At 42.3% G+C, this 14,280-nt stretch overlaps 1 protein-coding gene across 5 annotated transcripts in view; it reads right to left on the bottom strand.

Annotated features, from left to right (window-relative positions):
- Positions 1-5,980: 5,980 nt before the first annotated feature.
- NPAS3 (neuronal PAS domain protein 3) overlaps positions 5,981-14,280 on the bottom strand; it is a 634,738-nt gene continuing 626,438 nt past the window's right edge. For all 5 annotated transcript variants that reach the window (XM_068253452.1, XM_068253453.1, XM_068253454.1 and 2 more), the window contains one exon: positions 5,981-9,068. In XM_068253452.1, the coding sequence (XP_068109553.1) occupies positions 7,666-9,068 (1,403 nt within the window). In that variant the 3' untranslated portion in view covers positions 5,981-7,665. The remainder of the gene's footprint in view (positions 9,069-14,280) is intronic.

Below are 14,280 nucleotides of genomic sequence, written 5' to 3' on the forward strand. Positions count from 1 at the left end.
TGCAGCAGCCCCTGCACTTACCTCCCAAGGATCCAGTGCTGCAGTTCTCCCTCTATCCTTCAGTTGGCGCTGTACCCCTATTGTGAAATCGCCAGCTGTTGATCTCACCAGAGGGATCCAGAGCCTCCAAAGACAGGAAGAAGAATGGCTTCTGGCGTCTGGATCTCGGGGGAGGTGAGTTGAAACACCCGCTGTGCGCTATGCTCTGCATTAACCTCGCGTCTGGCTCAGTGTTACCACTCATATTTCCAGCCCCGAGCCTGACTCGGGGTTACCACTAAGGAGGTTAAAGAAAAATCCTTGCTACAAGCGCAAGCATGTGACAGCAACAGTACAAACTATAATTCACTAGTCTTTTAAAAATTCTTAGGTTATAGACTAAAGCTAACTATACACTATCCAATTGTGCCACTGATCATCCCGTGATCGACATCACAACTGACACTGTCAAAAATTGCCTATCCCAATCATGGAACATTGCCCTGGGGAACCACAATATTGGCCACAAATTTTAAAGTTTGAATGTACAATAAATGTACAAAAAATATTGTGTAGTGTATGGTCAGCAAGGAGGGCTGCTTAATATTACAAGTTAATAGCTAATGCTCTGCAAAAAAATATACAGTACAGGTATGCTGGATCATTTATGTTCTCTAGTGTTCTCCAGCTTTAGTAAATCAACTCTTTAAACAGTGGTCCTCAAACTAAGGCCGGCGGGCCGAATGTGGCCCCTGAGGCTTTTTTACTGGCCCCCCACACACAAAATGTATTATAGATGCGGTCAGCTACATCTTTAAATATTGGTGGTCCGCATATAGAATGAAGCCAGAAAGCAGTAATTCGCTGATTTCCAATCAAATGCCACATCAGGTGGGACACTGCTGTCCAAATGGGCTGCAGGTTGTCACCTGGGTATGCTTCACTGTCTGGCTCGCAAAGACTTCTACATCATTTTATGTATACTCCGGCCCCCCAGCAGTCTGAAGTATGTTGACCCGGCCCTCGACCCAAAACGTTTGGGGACCCCCGCTTTACAATAACTTTTAATAACAATTGGAGCAGGATGCATGACCTCCAATAAAAAGAACACTAAAGATTTTACAGATATGCTGCTAGAATTAAAATAGCCTAGAATCAGTTATGTACATATCTTAGTGCAGTTTCTCTTCAAAAAGTAAAATGCTGGTTAGATCTGAAATCTATCCTATAAATGACTGAACATCCGTAGCCTCAGCGCACACATAGGAAAAAATCAAATTATCAGGTGAATCAGAAAGAAATACACGCAAAGAAGACTTACCGTACCTTTTGGCAAATCTTCACTTGCAAGCACCTCTGCATACAGATCTCAGGTTTTCCGGTTTACAATCATGGAAATTACAAATGACTTACCTTAAAATTCTACATTTGCCCCATATATAATATTTTCCCTGCTGAAGATGGTGTTAATGTGTGAAAGAAAAGATGCCAAAACTGCAAACAAATCCAAAATGTAAAGTTTATTATGAAAATGGTTCCTGCCGGATGAATCAAAAAATTAATTTACATAAAAGACAGCATGTATGGTATGTAAGCAGGCCTAGAAAAGTATAAAAAAGAACCTTTTAAAAAAATTAAATTATGTACAGATTTTTTTTTTTCATTTTTTTTCTCTGCACCGTATTAATTTGATGGTTAATGGAAAAATAATGTTTTTCTTATTTTATTATACAACAGATGAGGCACGTTGAGTTAAAACTGAGTTAGTCTGTAAAACACAAGAAACATACCCATAACGTTTGCATTTTTTTATGTTTTAATATATATATATAGATCTCTTTTTATACGTTTATGTTGGTAACACTGCTGGGTTCACAGGATCATTTTTTTTGTCTATCTCCTAATAAACCTCCCTTCCTCATTTTGAATAATTAACCAAAGTGGCACCAACTTCATAAAGTTTTCATATTAACTTACAAGAAATAGTTAAAAACACAGACACGGTCATCACAAATAAAAATGAACTTTTTGTAATTTTTGCAAATTGTCAGACAATTTATTTTGAAAGCAGCTGTTAAATTCGCTCCATGGAAATAACCAGAAATCTTCAATAGTTTATTATTATTAATAATATTAATTTTTTAATCTTTTGACACAACACAAACACTTATTAAAAAAATATTAAAAAAGGGAAAATAAGAAAAAACAAACAGAAAACAAGATGGAAGACAGGGTAAAACATAAGACCTTGATGTTAGTTTCAGTGTTTTGCAACCACCAAGAATGTGCAGGGAGTCATCATCTGGACTCAATCCACCTCTAAGAACTCTAGATTTGAAGTTTTGGGTTCTAGATTAACAAGCAGCCTTCTGACAGAGAATAAAGGCTAGCAACTTTGTCCTAACCTCTTCCCTGAAGGAAGACACAGAAAGCAATGGTAGAGGAGGCATATAGGTTGCATTTTGTAATTTACTTTCCTACATTCCCTCTCTGAAAAATAGAGGTAGAGCCAATGCATAAGTCTGGCTTAATTTTCCAAATGCAGCAAGAGAGAATGAGGGACTCTGGCTTGGGACATGAGACCATATCCCCTACTAATTCACTCCCTGTGTGTTGCTGGATGGTTGTAAGGCACTCCAATTAAACTAGGAGTCCACGTCATGCCTGGATTTTTGGAATGCAGATAAAGTGGCTACCAACTGGCATTGGTGAGTGTAGTTCTGATGGCTTTATTGAACTCTGCAAGTGCAGAGACATATTGGCATGGATGAGTGTAAATGAATATGTAGCCTGATAGGCCTGTAGAAGCTGTTTCCACATTGTGATGAGTGTGCCTCCTCTATGCAGAGAGTTGATGCAATTGATCACTGGGATTCTAATATGTCAGGTCAACCACTGCACAGCTCCAGCGTATTCCCTCAAGTGGAACAGGCATCAGTCTCCATGTTGGAAAAGAAGAGAAAGCTTATCTTCCCTTCCTTACACAAAGCATGTAGGCGGCCTCATGAAAATGTTTAATTGCTGGTTTACGTGGGAAAAGACAGACATGAGACAGAGGTAAAAATTACAGAACAGTCATTAAGACAGAGTACTGAAAATTCACAACAGTAAAAGCGATAGCAAAAATGAAAACAAAGAAAGAGCCAAGTTACCCATAGGGTGTACCAACAGTGAAAGCAGCGTTGCCACTATACAAACATCCACGAGCCCCCCAGGTACCACCGATTCACTGACACACAGGGAGTAAAGAACGTGACAGACCCGGACTACAGTTTTAAAAGCACAGAGAAAGACAACAGATATAAACACTCACATTAGCTTAGAATATACTGCATATTGTAACACACGTTGAAATTGGAATGAGACAGCTAAAAGACACTTGGAAATGATTTTTTTTGTGTTTTTTTTTTCTTCTTACTTTCTTAGATCTGTGTTTTGTCTTTTTTTTTAACACACGAAGCAACACATTACAAAGTCTCACACCTGGCAATAGATGTTTCACGGATAAGCTGCCAAAAAGACTGGAAGTAGGAAATAAAAACCTATTAGTCCATGAAACGTCACACTTTTGGTTTCATATGTTTGTCCCCTTCTGATTTCTGGTGGCCAAAACAAAGACCAATATCTGTAATTGTTTATTTTTTCCTTATTTTCATATTATGTTCTCCTGATAATCCCCCTGCCCCTTTTACATTTTGGGAGAGACTTTCTGAGTTTTATAAAAGTCATATTTGTTACTCTTTGCCAGAATTTGATGCTAGGCTTTAAACTTATCAAAGTGTGTTAGATGGGGAGTAGAAATGTTGGAAAGAATATTGGGAAAATACTACAGAAGGTTAAGATGGGTTTATGTTTTTTTTTTCTTTTTAAACCCTAAATTGACTGAAAATTATAACAAGTAAACACAGTGCTGGTGAGGACACGTAACATGTAACAGCAAAAACATGACGGGTCAGTAAAGTGTTTTGTGCAATAAAAAGAGTCCACAAAGTAACAGACTGTGTACACATCATACCACCACGACCATTATTTTGCTTGGAAAAATTACCTGGCTTTTGAAGTTAAAATGAGCCACAATGGCTTATGGCCTAAAAGGTCCAATCACATCAAAGGCCTATTATTATCATGCTCTAAGCCTCTCTTGTAGTAAAAATAGCTATGATGTGTATGAACTTAAAAAAATTCCCTGCGCTATATCCCCAGAATGGCAAAGTGTTAATAGCATATCTGATGTATTAGAAAAGGATTTATTTCCCTAGAGCTAGAGATGAACACTAGGCAAATATAGAAATAATAATGTGCATTTCTTCCCATCTTTAAGTTGTTTTTTCCTCTCTTTCTGATAGTTCTACCTATTCCATCCGGCAATAGTTTGCACTCTGAATGTACCCATGCCTAAATTCCATGGCCTCTTTTCATTTTGTCTTACAGTCTCCCCATCTGCAACACTGGTCCTTTCCTACTCTCTGCTAACTAGTGTATTTGCATTACAGTTTTCTTCTGCCATTGTTTGGGACTCTCCTGTCTGGTTTATACAGCTCTCTCGAAGTTTATGCCTAATCACTCAAGTCCAAATTCTCCTTAAGAGTGCCCTGTTGGTTAATCAACACAGACCTACCAAATACTCCTCCAGATTGTCAAGACAGATTATTAGTAAACAAAAGCCTCATAGGCTTCAGTGAAGAGCTAGGCTCTTATTCTTTGAGAGCCTACTGCTTTCTTGAAAGGACACTTACCAAAAACCAATAATAAACACTAAGCACTGCAATTCTTTTTTCTTCCACTACCTATAGTGCTAGAAAGATGGCTGTAGGGGTTTTAGATTTTCGCTGCTTAAAAATGACTATATTGCTACCCGATTCTCCATGGAGGCGAACTATCTGCAGAAAGAATGTGAGACCAGCATACTAGGATCAAGTAAAAGTATGCTGCAGTTCAACTAGCGGAAGTGCTAGGGTTCCCAACTTCCTGTTGTCTCACATCCTGGACACAGCTGAGTGGCTGTTCCTATGCTCAGGATAATGTATATTTGTGCTGATAACAGATCTTTAAAAATTAAAAATCTGGCTGAACACAATGCCAACTACACTGTGCTTGAAAAAGTATTCCAGATTGTGTCTTTACTTTTACAACATTCATAAGGAGATAAGGGATGATTCATTTTTTCCAACTATCCTTTCCAGCTTTGTATATTGGAAGGATGTCAGCGCTCAGCAGGTCTTTATTAGTTTGTGGTAACTCTCCACCACCAACAAAGGTCCTGGTGTTCTGACCTACGACGGATTTACTCACAAACTAAGAGGAACCTTTAAAAAAGCCAAGTAATCAGTCATACAACATCTCCCCACAGGCCTTACACTTTGATTCAGATTCAAAGGTCCTAGTAATAAGACCTAGAAACACCATTGCATTAGATTCTATAAAATGAGTCAAATGTCCCAGTCCTGATGTCCCAAAATTATAAACCAACTAAAAATCTCAAGAGATAGAGCGGGAAAGGACCCTCTTAGTTATAAATGCTTCATGAGTCCTTTTGCAACAACCCTAGTATTTTTAGTCCAAATCCACAGTCATTAATACACAGAGCAGGGCTTATAATATTCTCAGCAGAACAGCAGGTCGGATCCTTAATAAGGGCTAATTAATGACTGTGGATTCGGACTAAAAATACTAGGATTGTTGCCAAAGGACTCATGAAGCATTTATAACTAAGAGGATCCTTTCCCGCTCTATCTCTTGAGATTTTTAGTTAGTTTAGTTTTGGGACATCAGGACTGGGACATTTGACTCATTTTATAGAATGTAATGCAATGGTGTTTCTAGGTTTTATTACTAGGACCTTTGAATCTGAATCAAAGTGTAGGGCATGTGGGGAGATGTTGTATGACTGATTACTTGGCTTTTTTAAAGGTTCCTCTTAGTTTGTGAGTAAATCCGTCGTAGGTCAGAACACCAGGACCTTTGTTGGTGGTGGAGAGTTACCACAAACTAATAAAGACCTGCTGAGCGCTGACATCCTTCCAATATAAATTGCTATAGAGGGCATACACCCCCCAATTGGTTATAGCGCACCAGGCATAAAATAGGAGAGTACACCGTTAACAACGCCTAGAGAGGAGCGCACTATACAACCGTGCTTTTTTTTTATCCTTTCCAGCTTATCTGTGCATACTGGGATCTAGGTTTGGAAGATTTTGTGGCATTATTTGCATATTCTAGTACTCAAATGCACAAGGATTAAGTAAACACATAAGGAAAGGATAGAGGTTCTAAACTAGCATTCTCCTCTGACTTCTCTTCTGGCAATGTTAACATTGAGCTCATCCCTCAGATGTGTATTGAGATTAGGTGTTAATCTATATACATCTGAACCTTGCACAATCTCTTCAGGAATCAAGACTAATGGTAGGCAACTCTCAAAAGTGGACTCAGAAAAGTAGTATTTGCAGTAGATGATGGGGGTTAATCCTACAGTAACTCCTCCTTGTTTCTTTGCTACAAGAAACTCAGTTGACACCTTGCTAATAGAACACTATGCATTATAGCCCTTTCCTGTTACATTATCAGCACACCACTTTGAGTAGTGGGAGATTACTGAAGAAAGACCTATCTACTTCTGCCTGTAGTCATAATATCACAGAACACAAATCTTTACACTTGAAATTGCTGAAACAACCTTAAGCAGGAGAATTCGGTCAGAGCCTCTCTAAATTAGACTCTGTGAACAATACTAAATTCACATTCCAGTGGGATTCTGCAGTCACGTTTAGAGCCTCCTTCAGTGAAAAGGCTTCCACAGCATGTGAATCAGGGGCCCAGAAATCTTTTTTTTTTCCTGCAAGTGACAAGACATGTCTATGACTTTACACATACAGCACCCTTTGAAAGAGAGGCATCTTGGTACACCAATACGTAATTATCATGGTTACTTTTTTCAACCCTTTTTAACTTTTTTTCTGGTGGGGTAACATTAGGCTGAAAATTCTTTCAGCATCCAGTAGTATAAGCAGTGTGAACTCTCTCCTTGTCAGAGCAATGTGCAATGCGTTGAACCCCTCTGGCAATTAAAGAGTTACTAGATCTACGCTTTAGCAGCAGAGAAGGAAAGGCCTAAAAGTATGAAAAATAAATACTACACAAAACATCATGTCTCAGTATTTTGGCAGTGACTGAAGGGAGCAGTAAAAATAAGACCATAATGTGTTCTGGGGTCAAACAGGGTGAAATCTAGGTGTGAGTCAAAGTGCTGGAATACTTTAGGTTGTATAGGATCAGAACGCAGCCGTTGCCCCCAACTCTAATTGACGGCACAACGGGCACAGTGCGAGCGGTCCCCAGGAGAGGCATCTGCCAACTAAACCAATGCCGCAAAAGGAGTTTGATGAAGGAGGAGATATTTTGTGCAGCCCTGCTATAGGTATGAGGTGTGGAAGACGGGGCTACTGGTCCCAGAATGCTTTGGGAAAATTTATTCAGAAATGTGAGAGGCAGAAAACCTCCTCTTACGGCCTTGGGTTAGGAAGCAGTGGAGGAGACATTAGGTGGCCAGACTTAGCTGCCCCTGAAACCAGTACATAGCCACATACATTCTGCATCATTTATTAATGTCTTTCTCTACTCTTTGCAGTCTGTTCATTTTCTCCTCCTCCTTCTCTCTGTCTTTCATTCATTTCTCCCATTTATTTCTCAGTCCTCTTTACGATCTAGAGTCTGTGCTGCATGGATGCCATTGCTGTACACTGGAAATGGTAGAGAGGAGAAAATTCCCTCAGCTGTAGTGAAGACACTTGCAGCTGGCACCTGGGTAAGCCCAGCACCTGACACTGCTCCTCCAAATGGGCCAGACATGTTAAGTCGGTGTACATGGTGGTACAGCATCTCCATCGGGGTTTTGGGGTCCAAACCAAAACCTGGGCCATTTACATCCACAAAGTTCACAGGGTGGGCATTGGGAAGCAGGTTGCCCTGCATGGCCAGAGTCACCTCAGCTGGCGCATAACGAATGGTGCCAGTAGTGTACACCCTCTGTCCACTGCTTCCTGTGGCTGCAAGAGTTCCTGCAACACGATGCACAAGAGGAAGGACCACATTGCCTGCCTGAAGCCTCTGTAGTGCTTCCAGCTCACCTGCATACAGAAGGGAGTTTGATGGGCCACTGGTCTGTGGTGGTTTCTCTCGAGGAGAGGCAGAGAGTGGAGGTGACAGCGGGTCAGAGTTGACAGGGCCTAAGCCCCCTGAGGATCCAGAAAACTGCGCTTTACTGCGTCCAGCTCCCTCAGCCCCACCTGGGGGTGTGAGAACAGAGTCTGGTATGGAAACATGGAGGGCTGGAGGGGCAGCAGCAGAGGAAGATGGTGAGGGGGAGAAGTGCTCACCTCCTGCAGGAGGCTTGGTCATACTATAAGGGGATTCATTTCGTGAGATCTCTCGATTAGGTGGAAAGTTCCAAATACTGCTGTCGTTATCAAAATTGATTGGCTCTGACATTTCTGTTTTAATTTTTAGCACGGATGAAGAACAGCTTCCAGTTGGGGGAGGAGTGGAAGGGAGAAGTCTTGGGGGATCTCCCAGTGTGGTATCTAGACCATCTGGACTGGATCCTCCAGAAAGACGCCTCCTCCGTCCACTGCATGGTCCCAACCCCTTTCTTCTCCTCCTTTTTCTGCGCTGGTGCCTGCTCAGAACCCCAGTTACACGGACACCTGCATCTTCGTCTTCCACATCATCATCTTCCCCACTCTCAGAGTCTTTGGCGCTGTCAGAACTCAAAGATTCAGGTCCACGCATGTCTGTTTCACTCTCTGTATAGCGCTCTACTTTAATGTGCATAGGACCCAGTGCTCCAAGAGCACCAATGCCCCCTAACACACTTAGCCCTCCTTGTTCCATCTCCTCTTCTGTTTTTCTCACTTCACAGTCCTCACTTTCTTCACTCTCTTCACTGCAAGCATCACTTGAGCTGTTGGCCTCTTCATCACAGTTCATATCTGGATCAGAGTGTGGTCCTGGCTGCTTATGATCAGGCTCTTGATCTTCACTTTGCTCAGAAAGATTTCCCTTTCCATCTGACTTCCGATTATCATTGTCCTCTGCAGGGGTTAAAATCAAAAAATTATTATCTATACAGCATTACACTTCAGTCAAAGCAAATACATTAACTAGAATGTAAAGTTTCTACCACTAATGTAACCTTAGAGTTTTGAACACCATCCAAAATATTATTATTAAAGAGTCTATCACTTCTGAAGTTACCCAGCTGCAACAGCAGAGGCAGTCCACAACAATTTTATTCATGTTATGGATTAGAAGAAAGGTGCATTTTAAAAGGCACATTCCAAGGTTTTAACACCCATCTATGTTTCCATAGTGCATTTAGGTTTTGAATTTTACTTCCTGGTCATTACTGGGAAAAACAAAAACAAAACAAGCATTTTATTATACTAGCTATATCTGAGGGTAACATAAGGGATTTTTTTTACCTTGGGGATTGACATATTAAAATAAGTCCACTTGCTTTATTGTACTAAGTCTGAATTAAACTATAGTAGCTATCACCAATTAGTATGAATGAGCCGTTTAAAGAAACCTGAGTTGAAGGAGATGTAATTTTAAACAATGTTATTTGCTTGACTGTAAGATAAAGTCATGTGGTAACTTTCTGATTCTACTATATTCAGAGTCAATATCTCAATACTCTACGGCTACTATCTCAAAATGAGTATGCAGATCAGGTTTCTTGCTGTCAAGAATTGTGCAATATCTTGCCTACAGGTAGCAGGTCTCCTAAAAATCAATGGTCCACAAAGAGGGGTTTCAAGAGATGAATTCTTGTTATGTAAAGAAGCCCATTTAATTTTTTTGATTAATGCTCTAGGTAATTTGGGCTTGTAGATGAAAACTTTATGGTTTTAATCTGTATGTATTTGTATGTTATGTTCCTTTCCTGTAAGTATTAATGTATAGAGACACTTCCCTTGGAGGGATGCTACCCCCCTCTTCCAGGTATATAGGTGGGTGTGGATATGAAGGGGTAAGCCTGGGTGTCCTGAGGAGGCATGGCAACACGTTAAACAGTTGTCGACACAGGTGGCAGTTTTTACCTGTTGTACTTTATCTGTGCTTCAATAAATGACCTTACATCCGAGTGCCAGAATCCATCATTTATCTTTCTCAATTAATATGTGCAATATCTTGCTTCACCTGCTAGTGGTAGTAACGTTTCCACTATCATGAATCCGCATGCTTTGTCCGCATGCGTATTCGCATAGCCAATACAAGTGGATGGCCCTGTTTCCACTTGTCAGTAATCCTGAGTGTTTTTCTGTGCAGGAGAAATCTTTCACAGAAGAGCCGTCCGAATTCGCGCCCCACACACCGCTATGCGAATTGCCTCTAATGTATTTAATAGGGAAATCACATGCGGTTTTGGCATGCGTATTTTACCGCAATTTCGCATGCAATTTCGCATAGAAAGTAATGTTAAAACACACGGGCAGTGACATGGTTAAAATTGCATCAATACGGGGGCGTGGCTTGCCAATGGCCGGGTAAAGACGTTCTCTACATGAGCTCCCACCACCCCGACTCCTAAAACTGACTTAACCAGCCGAAGACCGTCCGCAGACAGCTTCACATGGGCGGCAGCAGAAAGAAGAAGGACGCCACTAAAAAGCAACGCTCAAGCTCATCCCAAATCCTGCGCTTTCTCCGCCCGCTCGAGAGGAGACTGCAGGAGCAAGAGGGAGGCAGTATGGCGACCTCACCACGAGGAGGACAAGGCCGCAACTCCCCGGCATCCAACCCGAAACTCCCCAAACTCTCTGAGGGGCAAACATCACCAAACAACATACCGCTATCTCCACAACCACAAGGAGAAGGTAATTTGACAAGCCCTTCGGGTTGCAGCCCACCGCCACCTAACCCGGGTAAGGGTAGCGTCCCTCAGATGCCACCCGGTACAGCAGCCGAGTCTTCGCAGCCACAAAGACAAGGCAACACAGGGAACTTTTCCAAACAACAAGGCGGGCAGGGCCGCAACTCCCCACTAAGCGGCTCTGGCAGTAATAAACAACAGTCACCGGCTAATTCACCGAAGATCCCGCAAAACATACCCATACAAAACCCCTCTTCACCGACGTCCTCTGAAGGCGCTGACTCATACATGGAAGTAGATCTACACGAATATATCCGTTCCCTACCCACCAAACAAGACCTGGAGAATTGCGTTACCCGCATACTAGAATCACACCGGAGGGATATGGCCGAATTCAGGCAAGAGTTTAGCCATGTTGTCCAACGGGTTGAGGACATTGAGAAGAGGCAAGATGAGGTCGACAAGAAGCTTAGGGAACAACAAAACACCATTGATTCCCACTCAGAACATATCTCTGCCATCTACCTTAAAATGGATGACATGGAGAATCGCAATAGGCGGAACAATATAAGAATCCGCGGAGTCCCTGAAGCTACGCGTGCCCCAGATATCATGGCCACTGCAGAAGCCATTTTCAACTTATTCCTAGATGCACCAGCAGACAATAAAATCGAAATGGACAGGGCACACAGAACTGCTGGTCCACCTAATGCAGACCCTCTCAAGCCTAGAGATATTATATGCCGGATCCACTTCTTCAAGGAAAAGGACAAAATTATGATAGCAGCCCGCCAAAAAGGAGAAATAGAATTTGATGGAGTTAAAATCCGACTCTATCCGGATCTTTCCGGACTAACACTACAGCTTAGGAGAGCAGTACGCCCTCTCCTAACAACACTCCGTGAAAACGACATTATCTACCGCTGGGGCTACCCGTTCGCCATCCACATGACAAAAGAAGGTAGATCGACAACCTTTTCCTCTTTGCCGGACCTCCAAAGGGTGAGGGAGTTCTTTGACTTTCCAAGGATCACCTTACCTGAATGGCCACTTTACTCTTCAACCACAGCACTCCCACAACGAGAACAGTGGAGGAGAGTCCAGAACAGAAGAAGAGTAAATCGTGACACTGATTCGGCAAACACTTAGGAGGTCCCTTGACTACACATCACCTTCGCTATATCCTCCATTACACCCTCAACTTTGCTGAGACCACTCGAACTAATGTGAGTACTCTCCCAAAGCTTGTTTTGAAATTGATCCCTTTACCACTGACGATTAAGGCCCTGAGAATATCCCTAGCATAAACCTCCCCTATCCTGAGTGATTTTATGACTTCTTGCGGTGCAACTGTAACACCACTCGCCATTGGCACTACAGCAATCGTTCACCGCCACACAGACTTATGCTACTCCATGCCTTACCCCCTGGATATATTGTCCCTACTATATAACAGACCCCCCTCAGCCGGACACCGCCAGATCTGAATGCCACCTTCCTATTTTGTGTTCATATATGCCCCAGAGGTTCCGCACAATTCCTATGTCTGCTGTATGATATATGTCCTCCATACTAGATGGGACCTAATCTAAATTGGATTTCTGTGTCACCATTATGACTCTCATATAGAGAACACTAGTTGCCTTATTAATATGCATGAATGTTTTATGGTATTGTATTTCAGACCTATTATACTTCAGTGGGTGTTGGGTGAATGCAACTTTCCGTATATCTGCCTGAACTCGTCATGGTTTAACTGGTATCTCAGATACCACATATTGATTTTGTTCAAGGGGAAAGAATTCAGCGGGAAACCCCCCCACTATAGGTCCGTGAACGCCAGGGAGAAGTCACTCCTTCTAGGTTGGGTTGGTTAAATAAGAGGCCCATAATGACACTCATTCCCCCCCCCCCCCCCCCCGTACTACTGAACCTATGCAGGGACCTAACGCTGCTTATGGCATCAATTCCACGCAATAGCATTAGTCCTGATTCCTACACTTACACTTCCCAGTCTATCCATGGACATCTCACCTTGCTCATTATACGTATCCATATCCCCCAAACAGATGTATGACCCTCCCTTAAGCCGAAACATAAATCAGTTCTGCCAATTGCTTTACTGTTGGAGACCCGGTAGGACAACCATGTCCTCCGATTGCTTTGAGGCGTGCATACGGATAACCCCATGCTGCTTAAATTCACCCAGACAATTGCTATTGGGGGACGCTTCAGACCAGCTAACTACCTTCACGGTACCATCCCACCTACCGTGTTACCCTGATCTCCTCCGTGCACAACATAGATCTAAACCAGAGACAGGTCATCCATTATGAATACTATATTCTCACTAGATGCTGACAGATGAGACCTCATACAGCCTTGATCTGAGATTATCTTTCACAGGTAACTCAGCTAAATTGACCACCCCCTCACTTTATCCCCTTCTATTTGGACACACACACCACCCCGACTTTTAATAACCCTGTTTCGGCTGTTCATGCAATGTTTTTATGTTGGGAGTTCGGGAGTGGTTGGGCTCTCATGTCCGGTTCTTGGTTCTCACTCCCCACCAGATCTCTCACACTAGTGGCGCTTCTTTTAGTACCACTGGTGCGACACATGAACGTATTGTTCCTAATTGCCAGCATTTCTGCTTTGCTGGCTGTTTATGTTTATGTTATGTTTTTTTCCTCTCTATGCTTGTCTTTTTCTAACCCTCCCCTCCCAACTTCCTCCTCTAGGTGCGCTCCTGCTTTGGGATCGCCCGGTTCCCCCCGTAGCCTCTTTCAGGGCCCCAGTAACATGACAAGACTGTATTTATTTTACACTCACATCCATGAATAATTGCCAGATATCCTCTTTCAATGTCAAGGGATTCAATTCCCCAAATAAACGCTCTCAAGTCCTGCATTACCTACACAAGCATAAGATCTCCATAGTCTTCCTCCAAGAAACCCATTTTAAAACTGATCAAATCCCAACCATCAGGGGCAGATACTTCAACAAATGGTACCATAGTTCAAATCCCCTTACCAAATCTAAAGGGGTATCCATTGGGTTCCATAAACACTTAAATACCACAATCTTAAAAGAGCTGATTGACCCACATGGTAGATTTGTTTTTCTAATTATTCAACTAGACAACCGTAAATATACCTTAGCCAACTTGTACCTTCCAAACCAAAATCAGAGCGGTGCTTTACTGAACTACCTCTCTAAACTGGCTTCATTCGCCGAAGGAGACATAGTCTTGGGAGGTGATTTTAACCTGTGCCTTGACCCTAATCTTGACTCCTCCTCACAAAGATCCTCCCTAACCAAAGCTACCCTAACCAAGCTAAAGTCTAAACTGGCCTCTCTACACTTAGTTGATGCTTGGCGAACACTTAACCCCAACACACGCGACTATTCTTTCTTCTCGTCAG

This window comes from Hyperolius riggenbachi, chromosome 9, assembly GCF_040937935.1.
Source record: "Hyperolius riggenbachi isolate aHypRig1 chromosome 9, aHypRig1.pri, whole genome shotgun sequence".
NCBI classification, from domain to species: domain Eukaryota; kingdom Metazoa; phylum Chordata; class Amphibia; order Anura; family Hyperoliidae; genus Hyperolius; species Hyperolius riggenbachi.